At 48.7% G+C, this 14,045-nt stretch overlaps 1 protein-coding gene across 7 annotated transcripts in view; it reads right to left on the reverse strand.

Annotated features, from left to right (window-relative positions):
- The window catches only part of LOC138570086 (diacylglycerol kinase delta-like), a 1,083,011-nt gene that overhangs the window by 211,045 nt on the left and 857,921 nt on the right, over positions 1-14,045 (reverse strand). For all 7 annotated transcript variants that reach the window (XM_069648673.1, XM_069648675.1, XM_069648678.1 and 4 more), the window contains one exon: positions 1,694-1,826. In XM_069648673.1, coding sequence (XP_069504774.1) covers positions 1,694-1,826 — 133 coding nt within the window. The remainder of the gene's footprint in view (positions 1-1,693; positions 1,827-14,045) is intronic.

Consider the following 14,045-nt stretch of genomic DNA (forward strand, 5'->3'; position numbering starts at 1 on the left):
TTGTAAACGTTTTCAACAAACCAAGTACAAATAAAATAAAAACATTTGAATTCCCAAATAATTTTACACATTCTGTGGCATGGCTGGAACGAGCGCTTTAAGCAGAGCAGGCATGTCCTACGCCCAGACTTGGCCAAAATTGGATGAATCCGAATTTTCACTTGCACCTCTGACAATGCACTGGAGAACACGTGGTTAATGAGTTTGAAAGATGGGGCAAGATATATGATGAAGATGCAGTAGCAAAAGACGAGGGGCAAAATACCCCTCCTGTTCTGCTTGCGGTTCTCCTGCTTCCAAGTTCCCCTAATGACAAAGAGATTTGCATGAAGGAGGAAGGACAGAGTGTGGGTGCCTGGGGCCCGCTTCCACCCCATCCACGCATGCGCTCATCTTTGATGCTCGCCGACACATACTTTACTTAGGACACTGATATGCGGGCAGGGATCTGAAAACACCCCTGTCTGCATGGTCTACTAACCTATGCCTCGCTTGTGATAGGGCAGGTCAGGCACGGGGAAGTAGGGTGCACATTGCACAGCTCCTGCACGCAACCTGAAAGCAAATTCTCTGGGTGGCAAGAATTTGGCAGGAAGATTGGAACTGCCCATTTCTGTAGTTGTGCATTTTAAAGAGGTGGGTGTGGTTATATGCTTAGTCAATGTTTTGATCATGTGCTTTGCTCAGTAAGACAATAGTGAACATCTTATTATGACTGATATATATATATATATACTGGAAGGGATCATTAGAAATAAACATTGACCAAGTTAAAAAAGAGCCAGTTTACAATATTGATAACATTAAATCATTTCCTTTTTTGATATCTACTTTTGCAGAAAAACACAGTCCCTGCAAAATATGTTTTTTTTCTTTATGGCCGTGCAGCTGTCAGCAACAGCTGGGGTGGCTCTAGTAAACACTTGACTTTGTGTTTTTCACTCACCTAAAAAGATGGAGACACATAGAGTGAGAGAGAAAAAGTCAGAGGAAAGAGAGAAAAAGATTTAAAGAGAGAGAGAAATATAGAAAGAGACAGACAGATGGGGGAGAGAGAGACATGGAGATAGAGAGAGGGAGAGCGAGAAGAAGGGGAAGAGAGGGAGGGAGGACGAGAGAGGGTTAGATGGGTACAGCTAGACTTAATTTTTATTTCATTTTGACAATGTTCATCCATTTTTCAATGAACTACTGAATGTAGATGCCATCCCTGACACATTTGCGTCTGCTGCTGCATTTAACGAAACGAAGGCATGTGTCCATTTAAAAACCATTAAAACAAAAAAATGCATCTTAAGAGAGAACATTATAATGGAGCCGTGAAGAGACAGTAAGGTTAAAGTGCAGAGCGGATCAAAATACAACAATGAAATAATGCTGTAAAACTCAAAAACGAACACCAGCAGTTTAAAGGACTGGCTCCTATAAATAAGTGAACATACTAAATGATTACAAAATCGAGGGAAGATGAGAACACGATTTCCAGACAATACTTCATGGTGACATTGAATTTTGCAATAATTATGTGCACTAATGCAGAATAAAAAGCATAAGCACTTTTCTTTTGAAAAATGAACAACAAAAAATAGCAAGCTACACAGCAAGGAGACAGGTGATGGGATTGAGCGAGGGGGCAGAGCACGCAGCAGTGTAGGGCAGAGGGAGAGCGGAGAGCAGCTGGGCAGTACTCTACCTTCACAGGAGAGGCCGTGGGACGTCACTCCAGGCAGCGCTTCCCGACAGACGTTGCAAAAGGTCGGCCGCGCGTGGGAGCATGCATACCAGTTGTGCAAACCGGAAAAATGCTCCATGTTAAACTGCGAGGCCTGCAATGATCAAGGAGAATGTCATAGTTGCATTTCTGTGCATAAGGGATTGTGTTAGTTGCTGCCTGTTGATGAAAATCCATTAATATACAACTGTTTTTTACAACACCAGAGTACCAGGTCTCGGGAAAGATGCATACTGGCTTGTACACATCTCAATCACACTCGCAATGCCAGAGGAAAACTCAAAAGCCCTGGCACGGGAAGGTTGTTAAGCAGTACATGGAGGCCAAGCATTGCTGAATTCTGTCATCTTGCCACTGAGCAGTACCACCCTACTGTCCCAATACACCACATTCACTTGCATAAAAACACATCTGTTTACAAGTAAGGTTTGGAAAATGCCCACGCGCCCACAAAAAAAAAAACAGATGGAAAATGAAGTGAAAGATGCTGCCGTCTGCACAGGTTCCATGCCAGACTTGCTCCAGAAAGGCAGTCAAGTCTAGCCACACAAAAGCACTTTCATGTTTGCATAATAAGTGTTATGTGACTAGACTGGCCTGCACTGCTACAACCCTTCTGGTTATTTTTCTTACTGTGGCACTGGCCTTGGATTTTTTTATTCGGCATCATGTTTAAAGCAAACATGATGAGAATAGTTATGTGGCTAGACTGGCCTACATTGCTGCAGGCAGCCTGGTTACTTTTTCTGATTCTGGCATGGCATTTTTTGTACAGGGCATCATATTTAAAGCAAACCTTGTTCACGTGTCGTGTTTGCTTTAACCTTGATGCCCAGTAAAAAATGCCAGGCCAGAGTCAGACACGTAACCAAACTGGCTTAAGCAATGAAAACCAGTCTAGCCATATAATAACACTTATCATGTTTGCATGATAAGCATGGTTACATAGCTAGAATGGCCTGCATTGCTGCAGCTAGTCTGCATACATTTTCTTACTGTGGCACTGGCCTGAGATTTTTACTAGGCATCATAGTTAAAGCAAACGTATTTGTTATTATGTGGCTAGATGGGCCTACATTGCTGCAGCCAGTCTGGTTATGTGACCAAACCCCAAGAACCCAGACGTGGACCCCTTGCTCACTGTGCTCAGAGAGGCACAGCTCCACCTTACTGATGTGGCCCAACAAGAGATTATGGTGCTGGACTGCCCTTGTGGCCGGAACAAAGATTGACATGCACATGGATATTCCTCCTTTGTGAAAAGTACAGTCAGCAAAAAGCAATGGCTGCGGACTTCCAACGTGGGGAAAAACCACAGAACAGGTTATCATGCCATGTTCTATCTAGAGAGGGGTTCCTGCTGTGGCATGGAACCAGCAGACTTTTATCATGTAGCATGGACCTGCCCACACGTCAGGCCCTTCTGGGGGAAGATCGAGGGTGCAATGTCCGCAACGTTCCCTACAACACAATGTTACTCGCCGGAAATGTGGCTCCTGGCCCTAATCACAGAAGGAACTTGTACTGTAAGGAAGCTACTACGAATGGCCACAGTCATAGCCAGACACACGGTGGCCAGGTCATGGGGGAAAAGTACCGCCCCCACGTTCGAGAGATGGCTGGAAACTATGAACATATGTGAGCAAGGGGAAACCAGATATGTTTCAACACTCCCTGTCAGTAGCCAGCCATTTGACTATTGGCCTCCCTTCCACCTATATTACTCAGAAGCACGGCAGAGGACAAAAACCCCCGAGGAGACACTGTAAAAGAGCCCTTGTAGGAATTGTTCACCCGGAGTGCGGATTACGGGCGAGGTCCTCGAATAATGAACATTCTCACCTGACGACCTATCGGCAAAGCCCCCAGAATGTGTCTGGTAATGCTATAAGACTCCCTCGAATGGAAAAGGGGGAGCCTGGTAACATCAGGTAGAGGTGGTAAAATAAAGGCTAAAATGTCAGTTATAATGCCATGAATGGAATCACTGTGAGCCGGGGGCGAGGGAGGGATGTGATACTTGGGGGATGTGCACATGTTTTGCGGTTTACTTGCTTTGTGAAAACCAATAAAGAAAGTTTAAAAAAGAGAGGGGCGCCTGCTCCTTTTTTTCTAATATATATTATATATATATATTTTTTTTGTGGGAGCAAGTGAGACCTCAGGGATCGTAGGTGCGACCCCCAAATGACGTCCCTGCATAGGGAAATCCTTTGCCATAATATGAAAGGGATATAGAGCAAGCTACTCTGGAAAGCTGAAAGCTTATCAGACAATTTTCTGGGGGCCACTTGAACTGCAGTGAATTTGTAAAAGGGGCAGAGTGAAGCAGCCAAGGGCGGTTCGGTGGGTTCTCTCTCTCTCGAGAATATTTAGAAAATTGAGAAAAATTGGGTCGTAAGCCACCGTTTACATTTGGTTTTGTAGGGTGACAAGACAAATCCAATCTTCTGGGAACAATGTGACGGAATGTGTGCTTGTGAAAGGGACCTAGCAAAATCTATTGGGAATATGTGAAGTGAAGGGGACTTTTCTAATAGGCATGAGCAATCTTCCAGGGCATGGGGTTATTTCCTGGGGACAATATGAAGTTGCATGAGAAATCTTTTGTGGTCAGTGTGAAAATGACATAAGGCCATGCTTTGGGGAAAATATAGAAAATAGCATGGCAACACGGATAATGTGGCGTGGTACTATTGAAGCTTTGTACCTGTCGCAACCCAAGGGTCAGATCGGCAGCTTACAGCGCCTCCAGAACCTGGCAGCTAGGGTGGCAATGGGTACCCTTTATGGATCCCATATATCACCCGCACTGTGCTCTCTCCACTGGTTCCTGTGGCGCAGCGTATTCAATAAAAGGCGCTCTGTATTGTGCACCGGGCTATGCACGGTCAAGGAGCAGAATACCTATGTGTAACATTTGAGCCATATGTTCCTAGCCGCTTATTGTGGTCTGCTTCTGCTAGCTTGCTGTGCGTGCCCTCCTTTCGCCGTTCTCGGCTAGGGGCCGCGCTTTCGCGGTCTCAGCGGCACAGCTATGGAACAGTCTTCCACCCGCTATGAAGCTACTGTCTAATCATCTGGCTTTCCGAAAAGCTTTGAAGACCCATCTCTTCTAAATCTCTTTGTGTTAAGTCTATTGGTGCCTTAGTGTTCTAGCGGCTTCTACCTCCTCAGTGCCAAGATGCCTTCGGGTGACCGTGCGCTACATAAACAGCCATAACATAACAAAACAAACCAAACCAAACTGGCACACATTTCCTTGAAGAAATGTGAAACTGTCATGAACATTTTCATGTGGCACGGTGGAAGCTAGCAGGACAATGTACTTAAATAGGGCAATACTGTCATGGAGCTCTCGAAACCACCATGCTCATACACATACATATATATAGTTCCATTTTCCATGCCCCTTTGTTGGATCTTGAAAAGTGCTTTTATTCTCTTTCACATGGTTTGACCACACTAAAAAATTGAGGACTTTTGTGACCGTAAGTTTAGAGAATGATTTAAAACGTGCTCAATTTTTAATTTAAAGAAAGAGGTGGCTAAAAGGTAACCAGTTAAGTGACTATTTTAAAAGTATAGTCTGCACAGTTCCTTGCTGGCCATGGTTCCAATAGTGTTACTGCCACATTCACTGCCTGCTCTGTACTAGTGATTTCGGTGCACAGGATTCTTAAGTGACAAGCACTGAGATTTCATTCTGTGTTGAAAATTGCCACGAAGCAAAAGCAATCAACCGAACCAGCTGAGCAATGGATGGATGTGTGATGCATCCGGAGCACTCCGTTTCACGACAACGGTGTGATGCACCAGGCAGTATAAATGGAGACAAACAGCATCCTAGAAATATTGACCTTACTTCAAGGGAATAGGGCACAACACAGATCAGCCTGGTTGAGTAGATGCATGCTGACCGCTAGGAAGATAAGGCCAGGTGGAGTGTGCACCTGGGCTTTGGAGATGTGTCTGAATGGATGGCTGTCTATTTTAAAAAGGTGATTTACGTCTTTAATGGTCAGAATACACAGTACTCTGTGGTGTTGCCAAAATGCACAGAACGCCTTTGTGACTAATTGGATTCTGCTCCGTAGGTGTACAAGGATGAGTGGGATAAAATGGCCCACTCAGCCCTCACATTTCTACAAATCAAAACCCAACGCAATCATAAAGGTAAAACAGGGACAGTTAAGAGATCCATGGCAGACCCATGCTGGAGAACAACAGTTACAGGTAAGTAACTTGTTCCTTCTCCAGCATGGGGTCTGGCATGGATTAACATGCTCATGAATAATAAATACAAAGTGAGTACAACATTACACAACGGCGAGAGGTGGCAAGGCTCAAAAGAAGCAATTAACTCTGACCTCCGGGACAGACTCACCTCACCGAACAGGTTGTGTAGCACTGCTTGGCCAACTCTGGGCTCCTATCTGGAATCCCTGTCGATGCAGTAGAACTTTGTGAAAGTGTGTGTGAACCACTACGTAGCAGCCCTGCAGATGTCCAGCAGGGTCACACCAGACAGGAACGCCGTCGTCGTAGCGACCACTCTGGTGGAGTGGGCTCCCCGTTGGCTGTGCATCTGTCGGTTCGCCAACCGATGACAATGCATGACGCAGCCGGAGAGACACCTTGAAGTGGAAGCCTTGGACAAGGGCCTTCCCATGGTTCACAGGACCAAAGTCCACAAACAGTTGTGAAGTCTTCCGAAAACCTTTCGTGGGCGCCACGTAGAACTTCAAGGCACGAGCAGCATCTGCAGCACCACCCTCGAATCATGGAAAGTCAGGTAAGGCTGCTTGCAGGATAGGGTCTGTATCTCAACCACCCTCCTGGCAGAGGGGATGGCCACAAGGCAAGCCGTTTTCCATGAGAGGAACTTGAGGGGGCACCAATGAGCCATGTCAGAACCACGTTGAGTTCCCAAGCCCGGGCAGGAGTCTTCACCAGTGGGAAAGATTGAAAAAGTCCTTTGAGGAACCTCTTGATGAATCGGTGAGACCACAGTGAAGATCTGTAGCGGGAGATAGCTGCCAGAATGACCTTGATAGAAGGGTCTGTCAGGCTGGCCTTGGCCAAGGAGAGCAAGTATGGAAGAATTTGCAGGGGCATGACCCTCAGCAGGGTAATCTTTTGTGACAGGAACCACGTGGCAAAACGCTTCCACTTGTGACCGTAGCACTTCAAAGTCGACAACGCCCTGGCCATGGCGAGAATCTCTCTGCAGCCTGCAGCCAACTCGTATCCACCAAACTCTAAGGCTGCAGGAGCCAAGCCTTTGGGTTCAGCAATCCTGGGCCGTGATGCAGGACTGCACCTGCTTCTCTGGTGAGAAGATCCAGAACTATCGGCAGCTTGACCAGAGGTGATGCTGACAGGCTGAGAAGGTCTGGACACCAAATCTGACTCGGCCATGCCAGGGCGATAAGTATCATCCTGCATTGGCACTTTCTGAGTGTGTTGATGACTCGTAGCAGGAGAGGCAACGGAGGAAAGACTTACAGGAGCAGGCCTAACCACAGGAAGGAGAACGCATTCCTCATGCTCCTTGGTTGGTGGAATCTGCTGGCAAACTTCTGGCATTTGGGATTTGCCTCCGACGCAAACAGAGTGATTACACTTGACAAGGATGCGGTCCACCTGGTCCTGCTGAAGTTTCCATCCATGGCAGGAGTGCAACTCCCTGCTGAGGGAGTCTGCAATGGTGTTCTTGGCTCCCGCTAGGTAAGAGGAACGAGGAACATCTCTTGACTGATGGCCCACCACCACTAGTCCTGCACTTCCTTGGAGCACTGGGGATCAAGTGCCCCCCTGTTTCTTGATGTAGAACATTGTTGTGGTGTTGTCCGTGAAGGTCCTCACCACCTTGCCCTTCAGAGACGCAAGGAACGACCTAAGGGCCCAGAACACTGCCCCTAGCTCCAAGATGTTGATATGGAGATCCTTCTACTCCGGCAGACACAGGCATCTGGCGTGTAGACATCCAGTGTGGGCTCCCCAGACTTTCAGGGAAGCGTCTGTGGTGACTGTCTCCTGGTATGGAGGGTTTTGAAATCCCATGCCCCTCGTGATGTTGGAGCAGACACCCCACCACACTATCGCCTGAGGAACTCCTCATCGAGCGGGACCTTGTCCGCGAAGCTTCCGGACACCTATATCCAGCGAGTGTCCAGGAACTCCTGAAGAGGTCGCAACTGTAACTTGCAGAGTCGGATGAGGTAGATGCAGGATGACATGATGCCGAGCAACAACTTGAGGGATCGCACTGTGGTGGACATTCTTCGACAACAGCCACTGCACCTTCCCTTGTATGGCTACTACCCTCTCCTCTGAGGATGTCGCCAGGCAGGATAGCGTATTGAGTCTGGCTCCTAGGAACAGTCCGTTCTACGATGGTGTCAAGCAGGACTTTAGATAGTTGATGGAGAATCCCAGATCCACCAGCAGCAGGACGGTCGGCTCCATGTGTCCGAAGTCCCACTCTCGCGAGTGGGCCCGGGTTGAGCCAGTCGTTAAAGTACGGGTATACGTGTATACCCCGGTGTATACCCCGTAAATGTAGATGGGCCACCACCGGTGACAGGCACTTCCTGAAAACTCTGGGTGCCGACTTCAATCCCAAAGGAAGGGCCTTGAGCTGGTAGTGCTGGCCCTGCACTACAAAATGCAGTAACCTTCGATGTGCCTTGTGAATGGTGATGTGGATATAGGTGTCCTCCATGTTCAGCAAATTCAAGAAGTCTACTTCTTCCAGTTGGATGAGCATGTGCTGCAACATGGCCATCCTGAACCTTTGGTACTTTAAGTATTTTTTGAGACGTTGCAGGTCTAGGATGGGTCTCAAGCCCCCGTATCTGGAATAGACTCCAGAGCGACGGAGCCATGGGGGAACTAGCTCTATCACCCCTTTCTGCAGCATTGCCCATACCTTTTCCAGGAGCTGAGGAATGTGCTGTTCCTGATAGGCGACCGGAGGGATCTGTGGACACCTGCATTGAAACTCCAGGGTGTGTCCCTGGGCGAGAGCGTCCAGCACCCATCTGTCGGTGGGGATCTTTTTCCACTTGCTGACTAACTTCGTCAGCCGGCAGTCCACTGGGGTACACAGCTGGGGGCTCAACATCCCGACCAGTTCAGGCCTGTTTCTGAGCCGGCATCCGGCCTAGCGGGTGATGGTGACACTGTCATCTGCTACTGTAGGCCTGGAAACGGCCTCTGTAGGGTTCCTGGATTGTGGATCTGAAAGGCTGATGGTACGAAGAGGAGATACCCTTGGAAGACATGCTCTACTTTCCCATGGAGGAGAGAAAAGAAGAGCGCTACTGCTGGAGAGTGCCCAAGGAACGGGCCGTCTTTGTATTCACCTTGATGACCTGGAGGGACTCGTCGGTGACCTTCCAAAACAAGTTCTCTCCCTCAAAGAGCATGTCCAACACCTTCGTCTGGACTTCCTGCTGGAAATTCGTGGCCTTCATCCAGCCTTTTCAACGCAGGCAGCCACCGTTCCCTATCTGCCGGAACCCTATGTCGGCGACGTCCAACGCCTGTGTATTGCGTAATCAAATGAACTTCCCCCTCCTTGAAAAGAGCGATTGCCTCCATCCTTTTATCATCAGGAAGGCACCCCATATTAGGGCCGGCTTGTACCACAGCTCCCTGTCCTACCTGGCTAGGATTGCCAGTGCGTTGGCCACCTTGATCATGGACGCTGCAGTGTTAATCACCTTCTTTCCCATGGTGTGAGGAATTTGACTATCCGCACAGGGAGAGTGCGTTGGCTTGGGCTTTTTGATTTTTTGATATATGAAAATGAATGATGGGAGACCATCCTCAGATAAATGAGTGCTGCCATTCCGCACCCATTGCATCTGCTTCCCGCACCAAGCACATAGTCACCTGTACTCTGGGAAGACACAGCCTACAGGCACCATCGTCCCCTGTCATATTCACATGGAATGTGACAGCCCTGGGTACAACAAAGCAGTCCAAGAAGGGGGAAGGCACACCGTGCGCCGGCCACAAGTAGCCTAATTAAAATATCAAAGGCTCCATGCATCTGCATTCCTTTGTTCTCTGGCTGGTAGCAGTGCATACTAATGAGAGATAATTGAGGCAAGCCTGTCGAGTGGGCTTGGTTGCTGGAGAGACAAAAGGAAGGCGGGACTAACACCCCTTTGGTGTGCAATGTGTCAACTTGAAGCTAGTTCCCACCCCTCTGTATGAAAGCAGTGAAATGCATGTCTGGGTTCACTATTTACTGTAAGCAAACCCCTGCAGAGCTGCCCCCTTTTCAGATGGGAGAGATATGTGATTTGGTGGAGACAGGAAATCTGCTCCCAACACATACTTCAAGGGAAAACCTGCACTTTAATCAAGAGTCACAGAGGAATCAGTTAACCAGCGAGACGCTTTAATATACAGCAGACAGGAAGATGGGTGGGACTCAGGTAGATGTTGTCACCCCCTTTTCTGTCTGTTGCAGAGAACTCTGGTCCTACCCTCATGCATAACCGAAGATTGTTGGTGGGGACCCATGATTGGTTCATTAAGGTAGGCTTAGCCTACACCAATCATTGGGTCCCATTTGGCTTTAAAAGATCCCTCAACCCCTCATTTAGCAGATCATCTGAAGGCTTTGCAAGGAGTAAGAAGAAGGAATCATTTGGACTCAAGCTGAAGGTACAGTCTACCTTACATCTTCCACCAGTGAAGCAAGGCCAGGAGTTCCAAGAGGGAAGCAAGATCCCACCCCCAAATATCTCCCAGGGAACAGAGGTAGATACCAGACTCAGAGGACCCATCCAGCAGCTCCAGAACCGGTACCCAGCCAGCACACAGCATACCCTGCTAGGTTCTGACAGCAAAATTCCTAGGCGGGAAATGTCAGAGAGTCTCTGGACAAAGGACAAGGCCGTTGCCTGCTAACAGCCTCCTGAGCTTTTGGCCCTCCGCCTTAAAAGGACATGAGCCCTACGAAGAAACTAGGAGAAGTGCCACACAAGCATCATCCAGCGTCCATCTTTTTAAGGACAATTTCGAGACAGTGGAGTCCTCGAACCACATCCGGCTGCAATGCTGACTGTTGTCATGCCGCAGTGACCAGAGCCGTCCGAGATGCCTCGACCAGCAATCCAGACCTGCCAGCCAGCACAGAGACAATGATTCTTGGCCCCGAGACGCCGCGCTGGACAGCCTGCAGACGTCCATCCACCCTCGCTTGTCAAACTGCCTGCCGCCTGTTACCCACAGCTGTCTCCCGCCACTAACTCTGTCTCAAGGGCTGCAAAGCACCCTGGACCCCCTCGATGTTGTCGAGCACCAAGAACTTCTCCAGCACCTCGTATATTGTGGTCCTGCCCCCCTGGTCCTTCTCCGAAGGCCTCTAGAGACCGTTATGTCCCCTAGAGACCGTTATGACCCTTTGCCCCTTTAATGCTGGAACTAAATAATCCTGAACTATAAGACTGATTACTTTACCAACTACCCTTGTGTCAGTATCCAGAGTGCATCCCTTTCCTTCGTGAAACTGTCTGTCCTCTGTGTGCCTTTGTATTGTGAGTTGTAATTGTAGTGTGCTGGAACTGTCTGTTGTAATAATAATAAAGTAGATATTTTTATACAACCTTAACTGGACGATCTCGTCTATCATTGAGTAATAATTTTCTTTTCGCTGTGTTGCAATAAACCAGTGATCCACGACCTTGCAGAGATAAGCCTGCCTTTCCATCCACTTTGCCAAAATTGGACAAGGAGGTGTTATAATTCAATTGTATTCCAATCTGTTCGGATCCCTTCTGGTGTACTAGAGGTGTGGCATTGATTGAGGGTTTAGAAACCGATATTCATCCCTGGACCACTGGTGCCCCGGAAGTTGATTCAACACACATGGTGTCTAGCTTCTTCCCCTCACTGTCCGTAGGGACCAAAGACGATGAGGATGGGTTAACTGACCATTTCCTTGTGGCCGCCGACACCGCCGAATACAGCGATGGTTGTGACCTCAGGCACTTGGGTGCGGAATCCGGCACCCGGTATTTCTTCTCCTGCTTATCCAGTTTGGCTGAAGAAGTGCAAGGGTTCTTCATGAGAGCCAGACCCTCATCCCACACGTCATCCAGAAGGGGGGCACTGCCATGATTGTCTTCCTCCTGGACTCGTGCCTCTAGTAGAAGAAACCCCTCTACCTGGTTTCTTCGGGCACAAGCTGAAAAAGCTTGGAGGCTCTGGCGATCATGGAATGGAAAGACCCCACCTCGTCCAGAGGGGACACCCTTGTTGGAGCATCGGAATGCGGAGACCCGCCGCCCACTTAAACAATACCATCCTCGTTGTCCATGGTTGTGGCTGTGTCCGTCCCTGTGTCAGGGTCTGCTGGAGGAGAGGGGGCACGACGCGGATGTGGAGGCTGAAATGGGGGTGTCGGATGATGATTCCTCCTCTTAGTTGAAGGCTGAACGGGGACCACAGGAACCAGGCACTGTGGCATCCTCTTCTGAATCTCTGACACTGAGATGTGAAGGGTCGTGAGAATGTCCAGAGACACATCCGTCGGCTGAGCTGGAAGGATCAGAAAACTAGGCCATGAGCCGTCATCTCCATTGTCACTGTCGCCTCCGGCATTCTCCTCTTCCACATCCTTGTGGACCGTGTGCAAGGACTACTGGTCCTCGTCGTCTGTGGGCGTAGACCTCCATGGCTTGTGCCATGGCCTGGGAGGGCTGCTTCGGGGCCTCCTGGGGCTTGAACTGGGGCCTGAGCTGGTTTCCCCCCTTCTGGCGTGCCAGCAGACTTTGCCAAAGTCACTGAGGCGGTATCGCACCTAGGGGGCAAGGATACTTTCTGTGCTGCGGGGGCTACCTTCAGAGCGTTCGATGCCTTATCTGCCACCAACTCTATCGTTGACTAAGTCTTAGCCTGAACCGATTGGGCCTGCTTTGTCAGTCCAGCCTTCTTCTTCTCCTCCATGTGCGGACCTTTGGATTTCTCCCGCAATTTAGCCGGGGTGGATGATTTTATTTTTGCGGAGGAGCTCAATTGCCGGCTGGCAATGAAGGAAGAGGGTGACGTCGATCGCGCCCTATCCAACTTGGGACCCGCTTCCACGGCAACCTCGGTGAACTCAGACTTGCGGTTCTTGGCCTTGTCTTGGGCCCCCATGGATGAGGTGCCCTCAAAGGATTTAGAAGGACGCTCCTCGGACTGGCCAGTCCTGGGTGAGGTATAACCTTGTTCAGTGCACGGGGAAGAGGCCTTAGCATTGAGCCACACCATCAGTCTACTGTGCCTGTCCTTCTTCGTCTTCTTGGTGAACCCCAGGCATATATCGCACTCCACCTCCTTATGGTCCTAGTGCAGGTAGTAGAGGCATTGTAGGTGCTTGTCTTCCACAAACATGTTTTCTAGGCCGCAATTGGTGCAGGGCTTGAAGAGGGACCTCCGCTCCTTCTCCTCCGTCATGGTCAGAGGGCGCGAAGTAGGCCCAATGGCCTTCTGGAAAATTCGATGATCTTCGCCCTTGAGGAGTGCTGAAATTGACTGACAATGGATGCCCACTGTCGGCAGATGGAGAAAAGAGCAGGCATGCTCTTTTGGAACAAATATAGTACCTTTTTCCGTCGAACACGAAAAAAATTAGAAGTAGCTCGCAGAGCAAACGCGAGGACTCCCAACACTGAAGTATGCCGTACAAATCTGGAGATGGCTGCTAGAGGAGGGGCTTTGGGAGAGGACTGTCATTGGATGGGGCAGTATGACCCAGAGGACAGTGATTGGTTTAAAGATGAAATACAGTTTGTAAGTGAAAGTGAAACCGTTTTTTTTTCTTTTACTGAGGATTCCCAGCCTAACAACGGGGAATATTCATGAGCATGTGAATCCATGCCAGACCCCATGCTAGAGAAATACGTCCTTCGCCTTTTGTGGTAATGTGGGCCACGGAAAAGCTATGTTTTAAGAGGGGTGTGAAGGCACAATATCACAGTCCAAAATAAAGAGAATGGCCAATCAAGGTTCTATAAAATATATATACTTTAATTAAACACACCATCGGCTATGGAACAATTAGAAATACTGTAAACCCCACCCCTGCCCCCGAAGGAAGAACAGAGGGAGGAAAGTAATACTCTGAGCATAGTTCCAGGGTTTGTAGGTAAATTACTAGCCACAAAAATAATATTTTGAAAACAAGAGGGATCGTGACCTAACCAGTTTCTAGGGTCCAAGTGCATCAATGGGGCAGTTCAGACTCAACAGTACCTGGATTAATTTCTTGGTAAGCTGACTAAGTCAGACCCGGTGTCAAACATAG

The sequence above is a fragment of the Ambystoma mexicanum genome, chromosome 2q (assembly GCF_040938575.1).
Source record: "Ambystoma mexicanum isolate Mex_15411 chromosome 2q, UKY_AmexF1_1, whole genome shotgun sequence".
NCBI classification, from domain to species: domain Eukaryota; kingdom Metazoa; phylum Chordata; class Amphibia; order Caudata; family Ambystomatidae; genus Ambystoma; species Ambystoma mexicanum.